This window comes from Fusarium flagelliforme (assembly GCF_020744385.1).
Source record: "Fusarium flagelliforme strain FIESC 12 MPI-CAGE-AA-0113 chromosome Unknown B0J16scaffold_2, whole genome shotgun sequence".
Taxonomy (NCBI): Eukaryota; Fungi; Ascomycota; class Sordariomycetes; order Hypocreales; family Nectriaceae; genus Fusarium; species Fusarium flagelliforme.
This window is the reverse complement of record NW_025763504.1, coordinates 2,522,947-2,545,930: the sequence shown is the minus strand read 5'-3', so window position 1 is coordinate 2,545,930 and position 22,984 is coordinate 2,522,947. Positions and strand designations below refer to the sequence as shown.

At 50.1% G+C, this 22,984-nt stretch overlaps 7 protein-coding genes across 7 annotated transcripts; 3 read left to right on the top strand and 4 right to left on the bottom strand.

The window, feature by feature from the left end:
- Positions 1-167: 167 nt before the first annotated feature.
- B0J16DRAFT_333297 (enolase C-terminal domain-like protein) lies at positions 168-1,368 on the bottom strand. Its single transcript, XM_046126808.1, has one exon. It carries the CDS (start codon positions 1,302-1,304, stop codon positions 189-191), a length of 1,116 nt encoding a protein of 371 aa, XP_045986459.1. The 5' UTR covers positions 1,305-1,368; the 3' UTR covers positions 168-188.
- Positions 1,369-2,073: 705 nt separating this feature from the next.
- B0J16DRAFT_333296 (chaperonin 10-like protein) lies at positions 2,074-3,635 on the top strand (the record flags this gene model as incomplete). Its single annotated transcript, XM_046126807.1, has 2 exons — positions 2,074-2,942; positions 2,992-3,635. Coding segments are annotated over exons 1-2 (1,046 nt in total), but the record flags the coding sequence as incomplete, so codon positions are not given.
- Positions 3,636-3,653: 18 nt separating this feature from the next.
- Positions 3,654-5,539, bottom strand: B0J16DRAFT_333294 (major facilitator superfamily domain-containing protein). The gene is made up of 2 exons (XM_046126806.1): positions 4,011-5,539; positions 3,654-3,963 (listed from the first exon to the last, which is right to left on the bottom strand). Exons 1-2 carry the CDS (start codon positions 5,232-5,234, stop codon positions 3,955-3,957), a joined length of 1,233 nt encoding a protein of 410 aa, XP_045986457.1. The 5' UTR covers positions 5,235-5,539; the 3' UTR covers positions 3,654-3,954.
- A 246-nt stretch (positions 5,540-5,785) lies between these two features.
- B0J16DRAFT_62267 (uncharacterized protein) lies at positions 5,786-8,877 on the bottom strand. The gene is made up of 2 exons (XM_046134189.1): positions 5,998-8,877; positions 5,786-5,937 (listed from the first exon to the last, which is right to left on the bottom strand). Exons 1-2 carry the CDS (start codon positions 8,476-8,478, stop codon positions 5,926-5,928), a joined length of 2,493 nt encoding a protein of 830 aa, XP_045986456.1. The 5' UTR covers positions 8,479-8,877; the 3' UTR covers positions 5,786-5,925.
- A 3,046-nt stretch (positions 8,878-11,923) lies between these two features.
- Positions 11,924-13,109, top strand: B0J16DRAFT_62213 (SAC3/GANP/Nin1/mts3/eIF-3 p25 family-domain-containing protein). Its single transcript, XM_046134188.1, has 2 exons — positions 11,924-12,623; positions 12,682-13,109. Exons 1-2 carry the CDS (start codon positions 12,084-12,086, stop codon positions 12,952-12,954), a joined length of 813 nt encoding a protein of 270 aa, XP_045986455.1. The 5' UTR covers positions 11,924-12,083; the 3' UTR covers positions 12,955-13,109.
- Positions 13,110-13,308: 199 nt separating this feature from the next.
- Positions 13,309-17,530, bottom strand: B0J16DRAFT_62209 (coatomer WD associated region-domain-containing protein). Its single transcript, XM_046134187.1, has 6 exons — positions 17,251-17,530; positions 17,145-17,194; positions 16,764-17,083; positions 14,810-16,708; positions 13,640-14,760; positions 13,309-13,583 (listed from the first exon to the last, which is right to left on the bottom strand). Exons 1-6 carry the CDS (start codon positions 17,278-17,280, stop codon positions 13,341-13,343), a joined length of 3,663 nt encoding a protein of 1,220 aa, XP_045986454.1. The 5' UTR covers positions 17,281-17,530; the 3' UTR covers positions 13,309-13,340.
- Positions 17,531-17,826: 296 nt separating this feature from the next.
- Positions 17,827-22,714, top strand: B0J16DRAFT_333288 (UDP-glucose:glycoprotein glucosyltransferase-domain-containing protein). The gene is made up of 4 exons (XM_046126805.1): positions 17,827-18,165; positions 18,222-18,575; positions 18,627-19,452; positions 19,500-22,714. Exons 1-4 carry the CDS (start codon positions 18,041-18,043, stop codon positions 22,584-22,586), a joined length of 4,392 nt encoding a protein of 1,463 aa, XP_045986453.1. The 5' UTR covers positions 17,827-18,040; the 3' UTR covers positions 22,587-22,714.
- Positions 22,715-22,984: the final 270 nt, after the last annotated feature.

The following is a 22,984-nucleotide window of genomic DNA, read 5'->3' as shown; positions in this document are numbered from 1 at the left end:
GTGCAGGTACATAGGCGCCAAGGAGATTGACCGGGTTGTACAAAGGTTCGCTGTCTAGTTATGGTAAGTGGCTGAGCGACTATCATTCATGACATATTCTTGGCACTATATGTACTCATCTACTAACAGGCTTGCCCTTAACCAACACCAACGATCAACGAGAACATATCCCGAATTCAGTCTACAGCTCAATAATAACTAGCAACAGGCTCGCCCAGAACATCCATCCGTGGCGTGATACCCAACCCAGGCTCTTTCGGCGCATAAACGTAGCCATTCCTCACCTCGAAGTCGCCATCCGCCGTCTTCCCCTGAACCATATCCCGACACTCAAGAATGCAGCGCAAGTGCCTCTCTGGAATAGTCTGTCCAAGATGAACAATCGCCGCAAACGCGATATCCGAACCAGTCGTCTCCTGGCAACTCATCGTGTAGCCCGCAGCAAGAGCAATGTCTCTGTGCCGCCGACTCTTGGTCAGGCCGCCGTTCTTGGAGATTTTGATGCCAAAGCCTTCAGCTGCGTCATCCGCGATCATTTGAATTATGGAAGAGTCTGTTGTTGCGAGCTCGTCAAAGTGAATGGGAACGTTTGTTCTTCGGCGCAAAGATACAATTTCGCGCCAGGTGGCACAGGGCGCTTCGAGGACGAAGTCAAGGCCGTCAGGCAGTAGCCTCAGCATGCGCAAGGCATTCTCAACTGTCATTCCACCGTTGGCATCCACAATGAAGAACTCTCCAGGCTGTTTGTCCGCAAGCGAGGCAGTCATGCGTTGTGCATCTTCACCAGGATCTCCACCTATCTTTACAGAGTGGCCAACATATCCTCGTGCTCTATGCTCCGCAACACGCCTTCGCATATCCTCTGGCTTATCCATATAGATTGACGAGATGATAGGTAAACCGATATCAGTCCTCCCACCAAGCAACTCGCATACAGGCATTCCGACTGCCTTGCCGAAGATATCCCAACAAGCAATGTCGATAGGAGTCTTGGCGTGTTCATGGCCGATAAGTGCAGCGTCCATCGCTTCATTGATGCGATCAACTCTTCGCGGATCCAGACCAATCAACCACGGCGCGATTTCCGCAATGCCAGCTCTTACACCGAGGGCATGGGCAGCGATGTATGTTGATCCAAAAGGAGTGCTTTCGCCCCAACCCTCGATGCCTGTATTGGTGGTGATGCGAACAAAGGTAGCATCGAAACTCCTGTATTCGCGGCCTCCGGATAGGTAATATACGCCTCCCGAGTATGGGAGGTCGACCTTGAAAACATCTATCCTTGCTATCTTGAGTTCAGACATGATGAGGAGGATGACCTGAAGATGAGGGTGAAGGTAACAAGATGGATGGGATTATTGATAAGGCCATGGAGGGCACACGTCTGGAGGGGAGCGCAATCTTTCTTAACAGAAGTCTACCTAGACTAGGTTAATGCTGACTACAACATCTCTTCGCGTCCTTCTCCCATGCCCTTATCATCCCAGGCTTCTATTCCACGGATCTTGAATAATAGCTAGCTCTGCCGACAGTTTCCCCTCATCTCACTTAAAACTTACCACTTCTGGAATGATGAGTTTCCAAAGTTCCAGAAAAAGATCTCCACATGAATCTAGAAGAGGCAAAAGGGCCCTGTGATGCATCGTTCGGTTTGTTGGAGGGTAGCATAACGGGTTCTATTCCCGAGTTGGTGTGAGTGGAAAAGGTCGTGTAAGTCATTGGTCGTTTGTTTCATGATACTGTACTATGGGATATACCTGTTGGATTGGTCAAGGTTTTGGTTTTGTATCTTTCTGACCCTTGCTGTCTTTTGAACAATTCCAATTGTGATTTACATGTTTGTTTGTATGTGTGAGTGTTCACGTTTCACGACAAAGATATTTTATTGTCCTTAGTTTATCGGAAGCAGAAGCCGAGAACAACAACCGCCCCAGGACCTCATGCATCGCCAATTCGAAAGCCATGTCATATGTTCCAAGCTACCCCGCAGTTTCCTAAATTATAGTGCAAATTCCAGCAAAAGCTCAATCAAGAACAGGCAAGTCTTGTTCGTTTCGGTGTACATTCGCGATGGTTACATTATTCATCAGATGTGGATACCCTACGGCTCCCAAAACCGATAAACGGCAAGATACTCCCATAAGCGGGCATGGAAACAAGGAAACGCAAGGGATAGGCGTTCAAAATCACTATCTTAGCACATAACGATGACCTCAGAACTATTCACGAAGATATAGTTTGATTAAAAATGCGTATTACCCCGCGTGCTTTTTGTCAGCAGCATGGCGTCGGTATCATGGTGCCATCTGTATAAGAGGAACGGGTTTCCCATATCAGTTTGAGGGCATCATAGCTCAAGGCCACTGGCTACCGATCCAAACAGATAACCCTTCCTACAAACTCAGCGTATCGTCTGTATACCACAGCAACAATGTCTCAACCTACTCAGCGGCAAGCCTGGCGTCGAACAGACGACTACACCAAAGGCACACCCAAAGTCAAGCTCGTCACAGAAGACCTCCCTCTTCCCCTTCATCCCACTGCAGTCCTCGTCAAAGTCCACGCAGTAGCCCTCAACTACCGCGACGCCAACATTGCCAATGGAGGCAATCCCTGGCCTGTAACTCCCAATGGTGTCCCTGGCAACGATGTAGCTGGCGAGGTTGTTTCAGTCGGCAACAGAGTCTCTCTGGTCTCAGTGGGCGATCGTGTTGCGCCTGTAACTGATACAGAGTTTGTAACCGCACGCTCAACTGGCAGGTCCTGGCTTGCTGCGAACGAGGATGGTATTCTGGCGACGTATATCGTCTTTGATGAGAAGTTGGTTACGAAGTTGCCTGAGCATCTCGACTGGATTCAAGCCTCTATCATTCCTTGTGCTGGAACTACGGCGTGGTCTGCTCTCAAGGGAGCTACGATCGGCCAAACCGTTCTTATCCAAGGTACAAAGACCTGCAGATTCGGTGATTGACACTGCTAACGGCATTACAGGTACTGGTGGTGTTTCCAATTTTGCTCTCAAGCTCGCCCGCGCCTCTGGCCTCAGAATCATCTTGACCTCCTCAAGCGACGAGAAGTTAGACCAAATCAAGAAGCAGTTTGGAAAGCCCGAGATCCAGACTGTCAACTACAAAACCCACCCCGAATGGCAAAAAGAGGTCCTTCGTCTAACGAACGATATCGGCGTCGACCTTGTCGTCGAGAATGGTGGCAGCAGCTCACTCGTCCAATCTATGGAGTGTACTCGGCGAGGTGGGATTGTCAGTCAAGTCGGTTACCTTGGTGGTCCCAAACCTGAGCACCTCAAGGAGTTTGTATCTACTATTATCGATCGACGACTCAACGTCCGTGGTATCAACGCTGGCTCCAAGGACGACCAAGATGAACTCATGGCCGCTATATCAGCGACGCAGATGACCTTTGAGGATATCCTTGACTCAACTTGGACTTTTGACAAGTCTGAGGAGGCGATTGAGTATGTTTGGCAGGGCAAGCAGGTCGGAAAGGTCGTTATAAAGCTTGATGACTAGACGAAAAGTTGTTCCAAAGGAGTCACGGTACGATCACATTTCAAATAGACGGAGATAGCATTTTGCGATATTTGTAATTTGTTTATACAGTCAGTCAAACAAGCCTGCTTGTTCTACTACTCAAGCGGTCGAAGATATGTACTATGATGATCAACACCACTGTTCACGTCGTCCGGATTCCTCTCATTTCCGAAGCCCAACATCCAAAAATCCTTAGACCTTAGACTTCAATTCAACCCCAGGCTTTTTCAGACTCAAACCCTTCGCCGCCATCAAAATTGCAGACCCCAAAAGCATTGCCGAGCCACCAAATATCTGCGCGCCCTTGTAGCCTCCCTCATGCTCGATGATCCTGGCTGCAATAAGCGGTCCGCCCAGAGCTGCAAAGCTCACGACCATGAATGCCAGGCTGATCTTGAAACCGCTATTGTCCCTACTGTTTGTCAACATCAGCACACCCATGGGGAGCAGAATCTGTACTGTTGCAGCGAAGATACCGTATATCGAGGACCAGACATACAAGCCTGTCTGGCTACTCACAGCCATCCAGGAGTACAGCATGATGGCAGCAATCAGCGTGGCTGGGGCTGATACGTTGATGACACCAAAGAAATAAGATGCGATGAAGAAGAGGATGGATAGAAAGCCAGTGGCATTGGAGACAGAAAACATAGTGAGCGAGTCCCCAAAAGGGTAGGTTCCGTCAAGGGCGGTTTGGGAATATGCTAATAGGAAGAAATAAGTAAGATAAACACCGAAAGTGGTACAGAGAGAAGCGATGATGTACAAGACATACTCGATATCCTTGAAGGGAGTAAACTGAATCAAAAGTTCAAGCGTTGGAGAGTTGGCTCGAGGTTTCATCAGTATCATAGCGATGACCAAAGACACCAACTTCACCCAGCTCACGATGACCGACGTCCAATGATAACCCACCTTGGGTAGGAGATCCTGGAAGAGGCACGTAAACAAAGCGCCTCCTGCGAAGCTTCCGCTAGCAGCGATTCCCATTCTCAAAAGCCTTCTTTGCGCAAAACGAGTCGATAGAACGGCCAAGACAGGGGAAAAGACGAGGCCGTGACCCAAACCGACCAAGACGCCTTGCGCCCCCAAGTACTCCCAGTACTGATCGCAGGTTGGAGTAAGAATGGTTCCAAAGGATTGAAACACTATGCCAACGCTGAAGATCCAGTTGATGTTATCAGCGTGAACAAAATGGCTTACCAAAGCCCCGACGAAGAAGAGCAGGAAAGCACTCAAAGAGCCGATCCGTGAGACTTGTTCTACTTCAAGTGAAGTATTCTCGGCGTCATAGGCTTGGAAGAAACCAAAAGAATTAGTCCAGCCGCAGGTGTTCATGAAGACCAAGAAACAAGCCAAGATGAGAAGCCAAGGTCTCCATCCACGGTCAGGATGAGGACCCTGCTCAGGTCGGTCGCTTGACGAAAAGACGCCGAAGAGAAAATCCCTAGCTCGCTCCAAGAGGCTGAGCCCGAACTCTTCCAAGGTTTCATGATCTGGTGATACCTCCCGAGCTGATCCGTCGACGCTACCGGCAGGAGTAGGACCCTCTTGGGCTCTAGGAAAATCTGGTCTCTCTAGGACTGAAAGATTCTCCGATAGGGTTTCTGTCGATGAAGAAAGATTGCCAGGTTCCGGCCGCTCAGTAAAACGGCTTCTTCTGAAGCGATCCCAAGGACTCATTTTGGAGGCTAAAAAGAAGAGGTTGGCAGTAAGGAAGTGGTAGTAAGAGAAGATACAGGAGAAAAGTAATAGATTGCGAGGTCTGCAAGGTAAATTCCCCTGTTATGCTGATATCGATGTTGGTATGTTAACTCCGGTTGTTTGATGATGCGAAAATCGTTGCTAAAAAGCTTCGAAGCAGGTTTATATAGACATTTCCTTCCTGTAGTTCTATACCATTGTTCGCAGGCTCAATCTGTGTTCCCATCTTGTTGTGCTGGCTACCTATGTGTTCATGTCAACCATCACTTCTTAATTGAACAACAATTCAGTTACCAAATACAATTGTACTATGATCACTAGAACACTCGGTAGCAAACGCTTCAGGCGATGTCTGCTAGAAAATGTATTGTCGTCATAATGTATTGCCATCTACACAAAGCATTCCGTAGTTTTCATCCATTCAGTACATTGAGAAACCGTATGATACTTACAATATTCGATATCCAAACAAATAGCGCGTAGGCGCCATGACCCGCCAGCCTGTCCCGTTTTCACGGTTATTTACTTCTGAGCCTGATACAAATGCATTCCGCTCGTAAGCTCGACTCCAAAAAGATGCCCCTTCACCCAACTTTATGTGTTCGTGTCCTGTATCAACTGATCCATGTATTTCCCGACTACTATAGTCTTGCTCGTCCACTTCCCATGTCTACATGACAACCTATTAACTTTGTTAGCCATCTGATCAAAAACTCATACAGCTGTATGAGAGGGAACTTACGCAGTCATTGTCCTGCTTTCCTTGTGGGATACCCATATCTTCAAACGTCGCTGGTCCCTGCTTGCCAGGTGGTCCCTGCTTACCAGGCTTCGGGGGCATAGTCTGAGCGCTGGGAGCCGGGCTCGGTTTGTTATCAGGTCTCTGGAACTGTGACGGAGGAGCACTGCCAGTCCTTGGAGGGCCAGAAGGACCCCCTTGAGGTCCTCCCTGGGGTCCACCAAAAGGCCCTGGGGATGGCCTACCGCCGGGTCCACCCATAGGCGGCTGCGCACTTGAAGTACGTGGAGGACGTGCATTTGGCGGGGGTTGTTGTTGCTGCTGATTCTGAGGCAAGGAGCTTCCGCGCTCAGGGCGACCGCTCGCCCCAGGTACACGAGAGAAGCGTTCATAATTTTGAGATTGTGGGCTTTGCAAACCTGGCGAGTATTGCCCTCCAGTTGGGGCCTTCTGGAGACCACCAGGGTACTGTGACCCGTTGTCTTCAGGGTAGGGAGAAGGACGTCCTCCAGGGCCTTGTTGGCCTTCCCACCCTGTAGATGCAGCTCTGTTGCGAGGATCAGGTCGGCCTGGTCCTCCAGGACCTCCAGGACCTCCAGGACCTCCAGGATGAAGGTTACCCATAGATTGGGACTGAGGCATACCTCGACCGGCACCCATCTGGGGCTTGATACCAAAAGCACTTGAGGGTTGATCTGCGTGAGGTCCCCCTTGGTTGAATCGAGGAGAAGTCTGAGTATCGTCCTCCGGGTATGGCGCCGTTGACTTAGAACGGACGGTCAGAGGCGGTGGACGGTCGTCGTCAGGATAGGGAGCTGCCGACTGTGGCCGGGCTGGCTGTTGGTTGGAGTCCAGTCGCACGTTGAAGGCAGGAGGTCTATCGTTCGAGGCTGGCAGTACGAAAGAAGCTCGTGAAGGATCAGGGAAGTTGACGTGCTCCGAGACGATGGTAGGTCGCATACCCAGGGAAGAGTTGGCTGGTCCATCCGGCGCAGGCGAGGCAGGGGCGCTTCCCTCACTGAGCGTGGGCATCTGTTGTGATGGTTGTTTGAACCGGTCAGGGCGCTTTCCTCGTTGAGATCCATGTTGCGACTTGATGCGGGTCAGTGTGGTAGTCTCATGGTCAGATTTAGATAGAGTGTTGTTATCGTCGAGGGACTCAAGTCGACCAAGAGCGTCTTGGTTACCGTGATCAGCAGCAAGCTGGTACCACTTTCGGGCCTCTGCCAAGCTCTTTTCAACATGAATTCCTATTTCGTTGTAGTAGCCCAAGGCAAATTCTCCCGTAGGTAGCTTGGCGGCCGCAGCTTCTTGGGCATATTTGTACGCCAAAGACTCATTCTTCTTGAAAACACCCTCATAACCAAAGAGGAACCATCGACTCACGCCGAGGGCTGCCTCGGGAAGGCCTTGCTTGGCTGCGAGACCATAATAATGGAGAGAGAAGGATGGGTTGAACTCGCAACCAAATTGGCAGAGTTCATATGCTTGACCCATCTTGAGCTGGGCCTTGGCGAAACCGAGATAAGCGGACTTTTCGATGTACATCTTGGTCGTTAGGGGGGTGTTAGGCAGCAAACCCTCAGGGATGGTGATGTCTGGCAGGTCGCGTCCTATGAGCATACCGTAAACATACGCGCCCTGGGGAGCATCTTCGTCCGAGCTATCAGCCGCAGCTTGTATCCGCTCCAGGCCAGTCTGGTAATCCTTGGTCTCGCCGTGCTGGCCTAAAAGACTCATCATGCCCATTCGGTACAAAGAAGCTGAGTCCTTGAGAGAAAGGCCGCGGTAGTAATGTTCCTTCGCCTTAGACATGTCATTAGACTGTTCGTACAACATGCCCATGCGGTACTCGGATCGTCCGTGGCCGAGCTCTGCAGCACGCTTGTAGCCGATATAAGCCTCACGCTTGTCGACACGGTTGCCGAATTTGCCAAATTCGAGCCATTTTGAGCGCATGTACAAGGCTTCGGGATGCTCTTGTTGCGACAGATAGGTGATAATATTGACAGCGTCGACTCGAAGTTCATGTTCTATTCGGGGTGTGGCGGGCCGGGCCTTCTCGCCATATTCCCGAATCATAGACTCTGAGGAAATGTCGGCCCAAGTGAGGACGTCGCGCGCCCATGTAATTTGCATGGAAACATTTTGTGAGTGAAGAACATGCTTGCGCGCGTTCCAAAGAATCTCTTCCTTTTCCTCATCGGTCGGGGGGATGTTATCGCCCTTGACCTTGGGAAAAGGTGAAAATGAGGGGGCGTCGAAGCTCATAGTGTTAAGGCTTTCGGTGATCTTATCGGTGGACTGGTATGCGCGAATGTCGTCGTTTGAGACCTGTGTTGCAGTCTGGGGCCGAGACGGGTCGGTTCCCCGAAGATTGGTGTAAGTCGACAGCGAGGGTTCACGAGAGTGACGAGGACCGGTTTGGGATCGTGGTTCAACAGAAGTAGCTTCGAGCTCCATGCGCTGAAGGTCCTCCTGCATATTTTGAGGGACCTGAGGGGTTACCCTAGATACAATAACAACAAAGAATCGTCAGCATGCCCCACCTTTTCACCGTTGCAACCGCATCCGGACCTGGCAAGCTTTACAAAGGATCGGGCTGAGAATAGGAGGATGGGAAATAGAAACTGGGGAACGGGCCGGAAATGGGATTAAGGGGGAAAAGCCAAGATAACATACCTTTGAGGGGAGGGAGCAACGACTTCTGGCATATAATAGTCATCGAAACCGCCGGGTACGAAGGTCGCGCCTAACTGTGGGGGAGCCATCTCGGTTCGTTGGCCGTCTATCGCGAAAAGGACGTAAGATGTCAGCAAGAGGGACTGGGGATATGACGAATAAAGAAGGGGGCCCTTGTTTTTCGTTCCTTAGGAACAAATGTAAGAGCTGACGGGGCGCGGTCGCCGATGACTGCAGAAGCGGCGGCGTAACCCCTCTTTGATTGAGGTGAGCACTGGAGGCTGTTTAATATGCGCGTGCGTTAGGCGCTGGCTTGCTTGTGCTTGTGCTTGACTGATAAAGTTCCCACGTTGGGACGTTGCTTGATGACTGATTGACGGCAGCGGTTCCAAATTTAAAGTCTGGAAAAGGCTAAATTGGTGGCAGGCACTCTTGCTTGGTTCAGGAAAATAATTCCAAGGTCCAACGAGAATCCCCGTTCAAGGCGCGACATGCTGAAGCCCAACCAAGAGGTAATCCGAATTGTAGGCAGGTAGCAATTATGCAGCGGGGATACTGAACAGCGACCCTCCACTATCATCAAACCCTCTTCAGGGGCTGATGATCAAGCACAGGGGTCCTGTTACAGGGAATATAGAGCGACCGTGGGGCCAGTTTAGGAGCTCACGCCAGTGGGAGCTGAAGATGGATTGCGATCCATTGCCGTGTAAGAGCGAGGCCACAACTGCCGTCAGATCTGAGATTGCAAGAAAAGAACCTCAATCGAGGCTTTCAGTAAGCCAGGAGGCAGTGCTCCGAACACTCCAGTATTGCCCAGACACAATATTCTTTCTCCGGATTTTCTGATATTCAGGCATAATTGTGTTCTGAAACATAACTTGTTTTAGACCCATAGTGGCTTGGCAACACTGAGGTCCAGGAAGGCAGTGCATTAGTTCAGACTAGGCGCCAGCCGTAAATAGCTTTGTAGCCAGATCGATGAACTGATCAACGCTGGAGTTCTCAGGAACCTTGGGGTCATGTAGGTGACATATCGTGCAGGGCCAGGAGGCATGTGCGTAATGTATCTTTGGCCAGTCGTAAAGGAGGATCCCCGGGCCGTAGTCGAGGTTGCATTTCAGACGTTGTGCACATGTTCTGCACTTTGAGTTTTGGGTTATAGACAAGGGGCCATGTCCAGGTATCCGAAGTTGACCATCAATCAGTCATCAAGCAAGCAAATCAACCTGGTAAACGCAGCATCGCCAACGGGTTACAAGGCCGCTTCTGTACATCAGCTCTTACAAGGCGCGTGGGTAGGACAAGAGGATGACGAGAGCAAAGTGGACTGCTTACATGAAGAATTGCCAGCGGCGGCTGAGCTGTTGTTAGCTTTCTTGCCGAGCTGGGCGTATTGCTGATAGCTTGCCATTGCGGCTGAAAGCGAAAGCGCGGGTGACGAAATGCGTTGCGGCTGAGTAGACGAAGTTGAAGAGGGAAAAGAAAGCTATCCCGGTCAATAGCAATGGCAGGTGCCTAGTAGGTTCGTTATGTATTCGTCAGTTCAATACTGCCCAGGTACTTTAATCAGAACCTGCTGGAGCTGTAGCTGTAACTGTGACACCACCTTCACTAGCCAGCATATGGAACCCTGCTTGAATGGATGGAACTGTGGGCGGTTGGAAAATGGCGGGCGGGGCAGAGAACAAATGCGCGACAGACCAGACCAGACCAGACCAGACCGGACCAGGCGTGGGGGAAAGCGACGGGAGCGAGGCTGGTGCTATTAACGTTTTGCGAGCAAAAGGACGTATGTAACTGATTCTCAGCAGGGATCTGGCTCCAGATCCTTCAACGGCGCAATCAATCAATTCTTGGGTTATCGTATCAATCAATTGATCGACAACTGACGTAGATATGGAGGGGTATTGGTGAATCTGTCGACGTTAAATAAAGAAAAGGGAAAGAAGCAAGAGGATCGGGAAAACGGTAAGATATGAATAAAGAAGGGATGTTTCGAAGAGTGGCATTAGACGAACCAAATATCCGATTTACCTAAACTACTAGCTAAGGTAAGGCCTAAAATCTTCGACGTCAGATGCCTCTTGCCTGGTAACGTCCAGAAGGGAGCCCGCTTAGATAGAATGGAGGCGGGTGCCACGGAACGGCAACACCCCGCCCTATCATTTAAACCCAGGACTATCACCCGTTGAACACCACAGTTTAGGTATCTATCTTGAGAGTGGAAATTGCATACATTAACGCGCCACAAGGCAGATACAAAGCTCAGCACAGGCACGGGACCTTACATCTTGAGCTGGTGGTTTCCACCCCCCAGCCTTTTCAGGCTTCGTCTCGCTCTCCAATTTGAGGTTGGAGTCCGCCACAGGCGAACTTGCAAGGCCATATAGATAGTTCAGAGAGGCTGACCGTGATTGTGATAGTTCAGCTTCTCACAACGCCTCTCAATTCCTAATCGACTCGACTTCTGTCTTGCACAGATATGCCCTTGGCACACTGCTGAGCTGTCATAGACAGGTTCAATTGATACATCTGCTCAGCCACAGCCACAGCCCCAGTTGCTATTTACAGATCCGTTTATCTGATAGCCAACACTTAATCTTGCGGCTAGAAAATTGGAACAAAGTGGGTTACTTGTTTGCAACGGAGATGAGAGGGCCAGGAATTATGTTAGTTGTACATCGGAGTTGTTATATGAAGAGTTCCACGCACACAAACACACTGCCTTACAGAAACCGCAGAACTCCGCAAAGCCATGAGACAAGTCGATGGTGATACGAGCAACATGTTATGAACCAATGTAACCTATCGGTTCAACTCATCTCTGGCGAACCATCGACTACGTCTTATTTTGTGGGAAGTATTTATTAAATCTCAGCAGCCGTACCGATGTAATGATAAGAAGGAAATGTTCTTATACATAACATCGATGCGAGTATAAATGCCACCAGACAGAGGCGATTTCATTTCATTCATTCGCATCGATAGGCGCAACTGACTGTCACTCAGTTCCAGGAAAAGATGAGATCATTCGTCTTGATTGGTCTAGACAGAAAGAAATAAAGTCATATCAAAATATCAGCGAATCTCTTCGTACCTGAATGTTATGTTCAATGAATATCGCAAAGCCATTTCGATAGTACCTAACCAGCTCGGATACCCGGAACATCCTTTACCCGAGGTCCCCTGCAACAAAGCGCTTAACACAACCACAGGCATGTGCCGTGGCCTCGCGTCACTGGATGCAGCCTGGTGAAGCTTGAATGGATATCATCATCAACACTATCCTCAACACAAACACCACACCATTGATCATATCTCCACCACCACAACTCTCTCGATAAATCGCCATTGCGTGCTCATATATTTGATATACTAGAATACGCAAAAACAACCCGTTGCCCACCATGGCCGAACGCAATCTCTCCCAGATCATCTCTCAGCTCAAGCACTCCCCCTCCATGAGCTATGCTGATGCCAACGCCCTCCTCTCAAAGGCCAAGCTCGCACTTCTCAAGCTCAACGCTTTGACGCCCTCCCCATCGACACCCACGCAACTCCTGCCTCTTGCCCGCGAAACCTACGAGCAGGGCGCTCTATTCGCCATCCGTGCCCGCAACCCCGAAGCCTTCACTCGCTACGTCCAGCAGCTCCAGCCTTTCTACGAGCTGCCCGCTTCCGTTCTCCCACCCAACCTCGCCGAGCGCAACAAGATCACCGGTCTGAGCTTGCTTCTGCTCTTGACGCAGGGCCGATACGCCGAGTTCCACACTGAGCTTGAGAGCTTGGAGAACCGTGAGGGAGGTGGCGGTGACGTCGAGAGCGATCGATACCTGGGCTACCCTATCCGCCTGGAGAGGTGGTTGATGGAAGGATCTTACGACAGGGTGTGGAAGGCCATGAAGAGCAGCGAGGTACCTTGCGACGAGTACAGCGTATTCTCAGAGGTAGGCTGCCTATATTAACCCAAGCATTTCTAACTCACTAATGCTGACTCCATCACAGATTCTTAAGAACCAGATCCGTTCCGAGATTGCTTCCAGCAGCGAACGCGCATACCCTAGCCTGCCAATTAGCTCCACCAAGTCCCTCCTCTTCTTGGACTCCGAGGGCGACGTCATTTCTTTTGCTCACCACCGTGGCTGGATTGTTCGGGATGGTCAAATTTATTTCCCTGATGCTGCTGAAGGCGAGGACGGCGATCAGACCAAGGAGATGAGCCAAATGGTGATAGAGAACGCTTTGGGCTACGCCCGCGAGCTTGAGACGATTGTTTAATGGATGTGCTCTTATACTAGCACTGAGAAAGGGATACGAAGACAAACATAGACACGTAGGGAGGAGAGAAAGGATTGTTGTACGACTAATTCAACTTGAGGGCCTCGCTTTGCAGACGAGTCGCCAATTAACAAGCATCAAACATACGTCTTTTGAAACGTGATTCCATGATCTTTTGCTTCACGCATATAATCAGGCTAAGTTGCAACTACAATAGCATGACTCCTTGGCCATGTTTCTATCAACCAATCGTTCAAGTCAAACCTTTTTTGGAGCCCCAGACCTTCCGCCTCATCTATCTGGCTCTTTTCATACATCGTTGACTCGAAACTCCTTATCCCGACTGTCCGCTTTCATCATTAAATCTTTGACTAGGTTCTGCGAGCTTAGGCGAACAGCTTCAAGCCGCTTCCATGCTTGCCAATCTCACACACTTCACACACGCGGCAGACAGTGCCCTTGTACTTGGTGTGGTACTTTGAGCCATCAAAGGCACACTCCTCGTAAGCAGTGCCGCTGTAGATGGGTGTATGACTGGCAGCGCACACATCAAATTCGGCGAACTGGTCGAACTCAATCTCAATAGCATCATTGGGATTGCGCTCGCATTGAGCCTTAGTCTTCTTGGCCTGCATGAAATTAGTCAGTAGGTAAATAAAAGTTGTACGGCGCAAATGCTACTTACGTTTTCTACAATCTTAGTGGCACCTCCGTTGGCAATAATGCGGTTGGCAAAGCTCAAAGCAGAGTTGTAGTTCTTGTTGCGGATAGCCAGTTGCATGGCACTCAGCAGAGCAAGCTGTCGGTGGGGCACCTCAATCTTAGGAATGGTGAAGTAGGCTGATAGCTCCAAGCTCCTTTGGAGCTTCTCTGGATCCTTAGCCACAACATCAGGAGCGCCCAATTGTCTCCTTGAAAGCTCGATGCTCATGGCAACGGCATACTCACTGGCCGAGGTGATGAGCTTCTTGGCTTCGGCGACTTCATCCTCACTTGATACAGCATTCACGAGAATGGAGTGAAGGATACCCTTGAAGATACCAATACCAGCCTCCAGCTTGTTGGCTTTCATGGTATCATAACCTGCTTGAAGGTCGTTGGAAGCAAGGTGCTCCAGATCGCGAGGAATGATGGGCAAGACCTTCCTGGGATCAGTCTCATCCAGAGTCCTGCGAACATAGTTTACCAGAGGGGGGAGGCCTTCAGAAGCAGGGAGGAAAGTCTTGGAAGCTGAGTAGACTTCAAGGAATCGTGATTTCAATGGCGCGAAATCGACAGCACCAACCTGTCGGTTGAGAAGCTGCATAGCAGTTTCAAAAGAGCCACCAGCGACGTGATCAACAGCCAAGGGTGAGTTTCGCGCCCACATATCGGCCTCGCTGCTGGCAGCGCCACCTGCGTCAACACTCTCGACGTTGACAAAATCGCTGTCAGCCTCAGGGACATCATCATCTCCCATATCCCAGCCAGCAGCATCTTCATCATCGTCGTCAATCAGAGCACCGTTACGCTTGGCAGCTGAATCGACTTCCATAGCATCCTCGAAGCCTGTGTTGGCGGAAGCGGGTTCATCCTCCAAGGAAAGACCTTCAACTTGGCCGAGTAGAGCCTTTTCAAAGAAGGACTGCGAGGTAGCCTTAGTAGGCCAGGAAGCCTTGAAGGTTGGAACAATCGCCGCAGGGGCAGACAAGGGGCTTCCTAGAGTGGGCAGAGTGAGGTCCTCCTCAGTAAGACCAGTGGCCTCTAGGATGGACTGGCACTCCTCCTCAAGACCATGGGACTTGGCGGTCATATAGGCAAGAGGGTCTAGAAAAGGTCAGTTGCAGTCACTAGAATGGAAATTAATGGCACTTACAAAGGTCAATCTCCTTAAACATCTGGATACGGTCCTCAACCTCTCCAAGATAAACAGCATTTTGGAATCGCGATGTAAAATCACCACGATGCTCTGCAATCTTGGCCATACGGGCAAGCTTTGCACGGTCACCAGTAGCCAAATACAAGAAAGACAGCTTATCAAACTGCTTGAGCTTTTGGTAACACATCTCAACAACCTGGTGGTTTCCATGAGACAGCGCTTCGGTACTGAGGCGGGTCCAGAACTTAGGCTTGTCAAGTTCCTTGGCCATCTCAACGGCAACATCAAGATTGCCACACTCAACAGCAAGATCAAAACGAGTGGTAGGGTCCTGGACGAACTGGAGGGCGATTTCGGGGTATCCCTTCTTCTGGAGATACGAGATAATTGATTGACCAACAAGACTGGAGTTTCGAATGATGTGGAGCATCTCCTCATAGTTGCGCTTGACGAGAGCCAGCTTAAATCGATATTCCGTAGGGTCAATTTGGAGAATGCGGGGCTTGGCAGCTCTGTCAAGGCAGTACACATTGCGGCCCTTGACCTTGACCAAATAGACAGTCTGGTCGAGGGTTCTGACAATGCCGTTGTCGCCGTTCAAGAGAGTGTACTTGACATGGTTCAGAGTTGAGTAAAGCAAAACACCAGCATCATCCCAAGTGGCGCTCTTGATACGAATCGTCTCATGTAAAGTGCTGACTTGCTCAAGAGTCTTCGACACAATGGTGACGTTGTGCTTGCTTAGAAGGGCGGCGTAAAGTCCGTCATTAGACCAGACAACATACTTAACACCATTGACGGCAAGCTCAGCAGTGCTCTTCTTTTGCTGGATATCATAAAGGTGGACAGCGGTGGGTGTGATAATTAGAAGGTTGCCAGTGCCTCCAAAGTAGATGTCGGTGGTGCCAGTAGGAGGCTTGAAGGATCGAGTGGTGTTGTTGGAGAGGTCCTTGATGTCGATGGTCTGGTTGGCGGAGTTGAGAACGGCGAATCTGTTACGGGCAACAAAAATGGCAGAGCTGCCGGCACCTCGCTTGGACTCAGCGGGTTCGATAGCACCGGAACCATCCTTGGGCAGGTTAACCAGTTCGTAAGATCCGCCATCCGCTGGCGAAGTAACCAAGATGGATCGCTCGGCAGGGTTGAAGGACAGTGTTCGGGGTGCGACCCAGGCACTGCCAAGCTTCTTGAGCGATAGGAGTGTAGGGCTCTCGATGTTCTTCTGGAAATCATAAGACTTGACGTGCTTCTCCTTGGTAACGTAGAAAAGAAGGTTCTGGTGAACAGCAGAAGCAGGGCGCTCCCGCTCCAGCTTGAAGACCATAACACCATTATCGTGACCAGCAGCAAAAAGGTTGATCTCGGGATGGGCCGCGATAACCCAGAAACGGTCATTCTCACGCTTAAAAGATTGAACAGCAGTTCGTTTGTTCAAGTCCCAGACGCGGATGGTCTTGTCCTCTCCGGCAGACAGGATTAGATCCTGATGGGGGTGGAAAAGACATCCTGACGCATTCTGAAAGTGTCCTCGGCAAGTATCGACTTCCCAAGCCTTGGTCTCGCTCATGCGCCACAGTTTTACCAAACGGTCGTCACCAGCGCTAACAATGAGGGGCATGGTGGGATGGAAAGCGACCCAGTTGACGCCACGGTCGTGGCCCTCGAGAACGAACTTGACAACAGCATCGGTATTTCCAAACATATCGGTCTGGTTCTGGTTGGCGCGCGCCATCTGGTCTTCGAAGGACATCGAGGTAGGGGCGGAGTGCTTCTTTCGGAGGCCGGAGATGTCCCAAACGCGGACGGACTGATCGAGTGACGCAGATACGACGAGGTCTTCCTTGGGGTGGAACTGAGCACACATTGCATAGTGGTTGTGGCCAGTCATGGTACAAACTATCAGAAGGTCAGCATTGTGAACTACCAGGCCAGGGTTACCATTTCAACATACTCAGCGACCGGTTCTGCCAGTTCCATATCCGAATGGTCTGGTCATCGGAGGCTGACAAAATCCATGGAAGCTCGTGATGGAAGAAGACGGTTCGAACATAATCGAGATGGCCATTGAGGGTGAAAAGGCACCGTCGGGTCTGGTAGGACCAGACTTTGATCTTGTAGTCGTCACCGCCAGAGACGAAAAGCGGTTGTGTCTTGTGGAAGTCGACACCACGGACGGGACCATCGTGCTCCTCGAAGCGATCAATTAGAGTTCCCATTCGGTAATCCCAGAGCTGAATGGTGGAAGAGTGTAGCGAAACGAGGATCCATGGTCTGATGGTGACTTGTCAGCTTCGGAGCTTGCGATGCGGTTCAGCGACGTCGGACTACAAACCTCTTGGGGTGAAAGGCAATGCCTTTAGCTCTCGAGGACTTGGACTCGAACTGCGCAAAGAAGACTGTCAGTGCTGTCAAGATTCATTGCCATTGTGCTTTCATACCTTAGTCAACATTCCGGGGGAGGACTGCATATTGGCGGGGAGGTGAAGCCGCAGCTTCAAGCATTAAGGGGTGGAACAATTCAAGACGCCCAGAAAGCGGTCGATGGAAGCAGCTGTTGGGCTTGCTTTTAGCTGGATCGCAAGAGTCGGAAGCGAGCTGACCAGCACAGCACAGCACAGCACGGAAAGAGTGAAGAGAGGATTATAGGAGTTGTAAGGGAGATGTAGTTGAATGCTGGCCAACGAAGCGAACTCCTAGCCTTGGGCAATTGAACACGATGCTTAATGTGGGCTATCCTATCATTCTGGGGGGGAGTGCAAGTGGAGCTCGGTGCAAAGCCACTGTAATCTATGGAACATTATTCCCCCGGTGGAGGGGGACAGGTGGTAACACTGGCAAGTGGGGGACCGACTCCCTGAATGTGGCTGGAGATGCAGGGGGTGCTGTTTCTGCCACGTAAGGAAAGGAAAGTCCAGCACTCCCTCTAACGACGTCGTTTGGCGCTAAACCTAATGTAGACAGCTCCTGGTTTAAGTGACGCTGTTCGTTCCCAAGACCTCGAAACGGTCAGCCTTCTTCGCTCTTGATACATGGTGTCGATACTGGCAATTGAGAGCTTGTCGCATGTAGACAAGAGCTTGTGAAATTCCATTTCCTCATATAAGCTACAATTCTTTGTCCTTTGTCATCGAAGCTTGGGAGAGCTGTCTTTTGCCCCTCCATCGCGAGGAACTGCCATAGTCAACGGCCAAAAAAGACTATATGCCTTGCTTCTGATAAGTCGCAAAGATGCCGTGTTTATCTCAATGCATGACCATGGCCTTATTGGCTGTTGCTGGTGCGTCTGCATCCCCATCGATCAATGTTGGCATGAATGCTGCCTTTCCTCGTGGACCATATCTACTTGAACTTCTGTAAGTTTATAACGTTTCTCATGGGCCATTCAAAGGCTAGCTCTAACACCTCATAGTGAGACAGCTGCCGGGGAGAACTCAACAGCGTACTTCCCGCTTCTCGACAAAATAGCCAGTGGCTATTTTGTATCCGCCAAATCAGATGCAGAGCTCTACGATCAGTTTCTAGAGGTTCTCCAGAACGATGATCATATCACCACACCTGAGGCTCTTTCTACCTTCAAGCTCTCTCTATCATTACGAGCTGCTGCGCCTCGTATTGAAGCACACTACCAATATTACAGCACAGCTGTCGACCCCGAACCTCAAGCGAATGGTGCCGATAGCTGCGATAGTTGGGCTTTGGTTGACAACAGCAAATACTGTTCTCCATCGCTCGATACATCTGTAGAGGGAGAAGTATCTACCAAGTAAGTTCGATGAGTTTGACACACCGATATCACATTCCTAACAGAAGATAGACAAGTTAAAGTGCTGCCATTCGATCGAGTTTTGGGACTTGGAAAAGACGCCATCCTTTACGCCGATCCTGCATCCACTTCCTTTGGCCCATTTCACGACGCCCTCTCTAAGGCTGCTAGGCAGGGTAATCTGTCATACAGACTGCGGTACCGTCGAAGCGCCGGCGCTTCCCGTCCTCCTTTGCCTGTGAGCGGCTATGGTGTCAAGTTGGATCTGAAGCGAACTGATTATATCGTGATTGATGATCGTGAGGGAGGCCAGAAGACCCCTCAAACGCCTGTTGCCGCCGATGTCGATCTTGATGCCACCGAGGATGTTGCTGATCTGAAACCTCTTTCATCGTCCGAACTAGCATCTCTGGGTCTAAAGGCTGCATCTTTCATCCTGAAGAGTGAGAACCCTCTCGATGCTTTAGTAAAGTCAACACAGGACTTTCCTAAGTTCTCGGCGTCAATTGCCTCCCATGAAGTCACTCAGGACTTTGTTGCGGAGCAGGAGAAAAATGTCGCTGCCGGCGTCCCCAGTGGTATTAACTTCCTCTGGATGAACGGCGTACAACTCATTGAGCGTCAGGTTGAACCCTTTGCACTCATTGAAATGATCCGACGTGAACGCAAGCTCATTGATGGCGTTCGCGAACTTGGCTTCAGCGGTCAACAGGCCGTCTCACTCTTGGGCCATTCGGAGATTGCCAGTTCAAAAGCCGATGATGAGCCCCCAAGGTTTGACTGGACTGATCGCCTGGAGAACGGAAAAGCTGTCATGTGGCTCAATGACCTTGAGAAGGACGCCCGGTATCAAAAGTTTCCTAGCGATCTGACTGCGGTATGTAAAAGTCCGATCTTAAAATCCCATCGCTAATCATTATGTAGCTCCTTCAACGTACGTACCCAGGCCAGCTTCCACAGGTTGCCATTAACTTGTTTCACGTTGTTGCCCCTGTTGATTTCACCAACCTTGAAGACGGAAGAGCCTTCGGTCAGTTGGCTCAGTTCATGCAACGCGGGATCACCATACGCTTTGGCATTGTTCCTTTGGCCACTACGCCTGAATCTACCGCACAAACCAAGGTGGTGTATCATTTGATGGAAACTTATGGCTTTGAAGCTCTCATAACCTATCTGCAGGAGAGCGAGGAGGGGCCAGAAGGTGTGGCCAATAAGAAGTCCTTCGCCAGAGCTATCGATGGACGAGAGCCGCTACCAGAAATGACCAAGATGACTCTGAGCGAGGTTCTTGAGGCAGAGTCTTATGTGCAGAAAGTCAAGGCAAGCCAGGCTTGGGCAAGTCGCCTCAACGCTGACACCACTGTGCGCCCCATCTTTGTCAATGGCATGGCTATCCCACGTGAAAAGAGCTGGGTGCAGGCGATGGGCCAGCGATTAACTGAGGATCAACAAACAATCCAGAAAGCTGTATACTTTGGACACGTCAATGAAGAGGCGACCGTTTCGGACCTCTTCCTTAACAGCGCACTTTCGAAGAGAAACACATATATCTTCCCCGATGATGATAAGGCACTCCGTATTCTAGATATCAACAAACTCTACACAGAGCATGCGGGACTATTCGGAAAAGTGGCCGTCTTACCTGCTGATCCCGAGAGTGCTAAAGAAGACTGGGCCGTACTCACCACCATCGCCGACCTCAACACAGATGATGGGCAAGATCTTCTGATTGCTGCGCTTGAGTTCAAGCGCAACAATCGCGGAATTCGGCTTGATATTATTCACAATCCTCCTTCCCCTACGGATGCCCATGCTATCAATGGGGCCTTCAAGCTTAGCGAAGTTAAACTTGCTGAGATGAAGAGCAAGGATGACCTGAAAGCTGTACTTGAAGCATCATGGACAGCTGAAGAGGACGGTTTTGCTACGAAGCTATCTAACTTCCTGTCTACTTCCAATATTCTGCCAGGAACCAAGAGCCTACTTCTCAATGGTCGAGTAGTTGGCCCCCTACCATCTGAAATTTCATTTAAGAATGATGACATAAAGCAGCTCTTGGAGTTTGAACAGCGCAACAGGATCCTTCCTGTTTATGCTGCAATTAAGGAGCTTGGATTTGCGGATAAGCTATCAGATCCACTTGCTGCCGCGAAGCTCACCTCCATCACCGCACTTTCTACCATTTCTGACCTGCCTCAGGGGATTTTCGAGTCCGCCCCGTCGATTCGAAGTACTCTTTACAGCACCTGGAACTCGACGCACAGCGCCATTGAAGTTGGCAACCCAGAAACTGCAAGTATTCATATTGCCGGTCTCCTCAACCCCACCAGTGAACAAGGACAACGATGGGCTCCTATCCTCAAGGTATTGTCGGAGCTTGATGGCGTGTACCTAAAGCTCTTCATGAATCCAAAAGAGGTAATAGATGAGCTTCCCATCAAACGCTTCTTCCGATATGTGCTCGATTCCACGCCATCCTTTGACGCTTCTGGCCACGTTCAAAGTCCCAAAGCCCTTTTCAAGGGCCTTCCTTCAGAAGCTCTACTAACAGCAGGAGTGGATGTTCCTCCTGCTTGGTTGGTGGCTGCCAAAGATTCGGTCCAGGACTTGGATAACATCAAGCTTAGCTCTGTCAAAGCAGATATTGATGTAACTTACGAATTAGAGAACATTCTTATTGAGGGTCACTCGAGAGATGGCAAACGGGGTGCTCCAAGGGGTGCACAATTGGCACTAGCGACTGAGAAGGATCCTCTCGTAACGGATACCATTGTTATGGCAAACCTCGGGTACTTCCAGTTCAAGGCCAACCCTGGATTCTACAACATCCAACTTAAGGAAGGTCGTAGCTCCAAGATCTTCAACATCGAGAGTGTTGGTGCCCAAGGCTACGCTGCTGTTCCTGGAGACGAAGGCACGGAAATTGCCCTCATGGATTTTAAGGGTACGACTCTGTACCCGCGTCTCAACCGCAAGCCCGGAATGGAAGAGGTTGATGTCCTGGAATCTCCCGACAGTGAAAACGATGGCATTGTTGCCAAGGGTCTCAAGTTTGCCGAAAGTTTCCTCGGAGGGACGAAGTCGCCTAAGGAAATTTCCGCTAAAGAACATGCTGAAATCAACATTTTCAGTGTTGCTAGCGGTCATTTGTACGAGCGCATGCTCAACATCATGATGGTATCAGTTATGCGAAACACAAAGCACACAGTCAAGTTTTGGTTCATTGAGCAATTCCTTTCACCCTCTTTCAAAGAATTCATCCCCCATATGGCGGCTGAGTACGGATTTAAGTACGAGATGGTCACCTACAAGTGGCCACATTGGCTTCGTCAACAAAAGGAGAAGCAGCGTGAGATCTGGGGATACAAGATCCTATTCCTCGATGTGTTGTTTCCTCTTTCTCTTGACAAGGTCATCTTTGTTGACGCAGATCAAGTTGTTCGCACTGATATGATGGATCTTGTGAATCACGACCTTGAGGGTGCACCGTATGGTTTCACACCTATGTGTGACTCGCGCACTGAAATGGAAGGCTTCAGGTTCTGGAAGCAAGGCTATTGGGCAAATTATCTTCGCGGACTGCCATATCATATCTCGGCGCTCTACGTTGTTGACCTCAACCGCTTCCGCCAGCTGGCCGCAGGAGATCGTCTCCGGCAACAGTACCACCAACTGTCCGCTGACCCCAACAGCTTATCCAACCTGGATCAGGATCTCCCAAATAACATGCAGTTCGCTATTCCAATCCACAGTCTTCCTCAGGAGTGGCTCTGGTGCGAAACTTGGTGCAGCGATGAAAGTCTATCCAACGCGCGCACTATCGATCTTTGTAATAACCCACAAACTAAGGAGCCCAAACTCGACCGTGCAAGACGCCAGGTTCCAGAGTGGACTGTTTACGACAACGAGATTGCAGCACTCGATCGACGACGCAAGGGCATTAAGGACAAGAACGAGAACACTGAGAGCCAGAAAGCAGGGGATGGAACACATACAAAGGATGAGCTTTAGACCATAGCCTGTTCTTTAAAAATCCGGAAATCTACGATCGCATATATCTAGGTAGCTCCCTTCTATATAAAGCTTGTTCAACTGCATATCGTTATTTATCATGTTGCAGCCTCTTTCCAGTGTCGTGCGTATTCACAAGCGTCAAGCTGGCCTAGAATCCCCTATTGGAATTAATTGTTGTCTGAGACAGTAGCCACGGGTATGAACATCCCCTAATTTGCATATCAGTGCCCCTTGGGCCGTCAATGCGGCCACACCACTACCACTAGCTTCATCGGCCTGGGGGAAGCCACTGACGTCAATCAACTCATCTGCTTTTGTGGTGGTTGTTTCTTTCGATCAGGAGATAGAACATCACATGCAGCTGTTGACATAGGATCTCATCTCTCGAGCCGCTT

What these genes read in the sequence shown, in the direction of transcription:
- B0J16DRAFT_333288 (XM_046126805.1), top strand. Translation starts at nt 18,041, where the DNA reads ATGCCGTGTTTATCTCAATGCATGACCATGGCCTTATTGGCTGTTGCT. An exon ending in CCATATCTACTTGAACTTCT is followed by an intron (nt 18,166 to 18,221) that starts GTAAGTTTATAA and finishes AACACCTCATAG; the next exon opens with TGAGACAGCTGCCGGGGAGA. An exon ending in GAGGGAGAAGTATCTACCAA is followed by an intron (nt 18,576 to 18,626) that starts GTAAGTTCGATG and finishes AACAGAAGATAG; the next exon opens with ACAAGTTAAAGTGCTGCCAT.
- B0J16DRAFT_62267 (XM_046134189.1), bottom strand. Translation starts at nt 8,478, where the DNA reads ATGCAGGAGGACCTTCAGCGCATGGAGCTCGAAGCTACTTCTGTTGAA.
- B0J16DRAFT_62209 (XM_046134187.1), bottom strand. Translation starts at nt 17,280, where the DNA reads ATGCAGTCCTCCCCCGGAATGTTGACTAAG. An exon ending in CCCCCGGAATGTTGACTAAG is followed by an intron (nt 17,195 to 17,250) that starts GTATGAAAGCAC and finishes TTCTTTGCGCAG; the next exon opens with TTCGAGTCCAAGTCCTCGAG. An exon ending in CCACTAAGATTGTAGAAAAC is followed by an intron (nt 13,584 to 13,639) that starts GTAAGTAGCATT and finishes AATTTCATGCAG; the next exon opens with GCCAAGAAGACTAAGGCTCA.
- B0J16DRAFT_62213 (XM_046134188.1), top strand. Translation starts at nt 12,084, where the DNA reads ATGGCCGAACGCAATCTCTCCCAGATCATCTCTCAGCTCAAGCACTCC. An exon ending in AGTACAGCGTATTCTCAGAG is followed by an intron (nt 12,624 to 12,681) that starts GTAGGCTGCCTA and finishes ACTCCATCACAG; the next exon opens with ATTCTTAAGAACCAGATCCG.
- B0J16DRAFT_333297 (XM_046126808.1), bottom strand. Translation starts at nt 1,304, where the DNA reads ATGTCTGAACTCAAGATAGCAAGGATAGATGTTTTCAAGGTCGACCTC.
- B0J16DRAFT_333294 (XM_046126806.1), bottom strand. Translation starts at nt 5,234, where the DNA reads ATGAGTCCTTGGGATCGCTTCAGAAGAAGCCGTTTTACTGAGCGGCCG.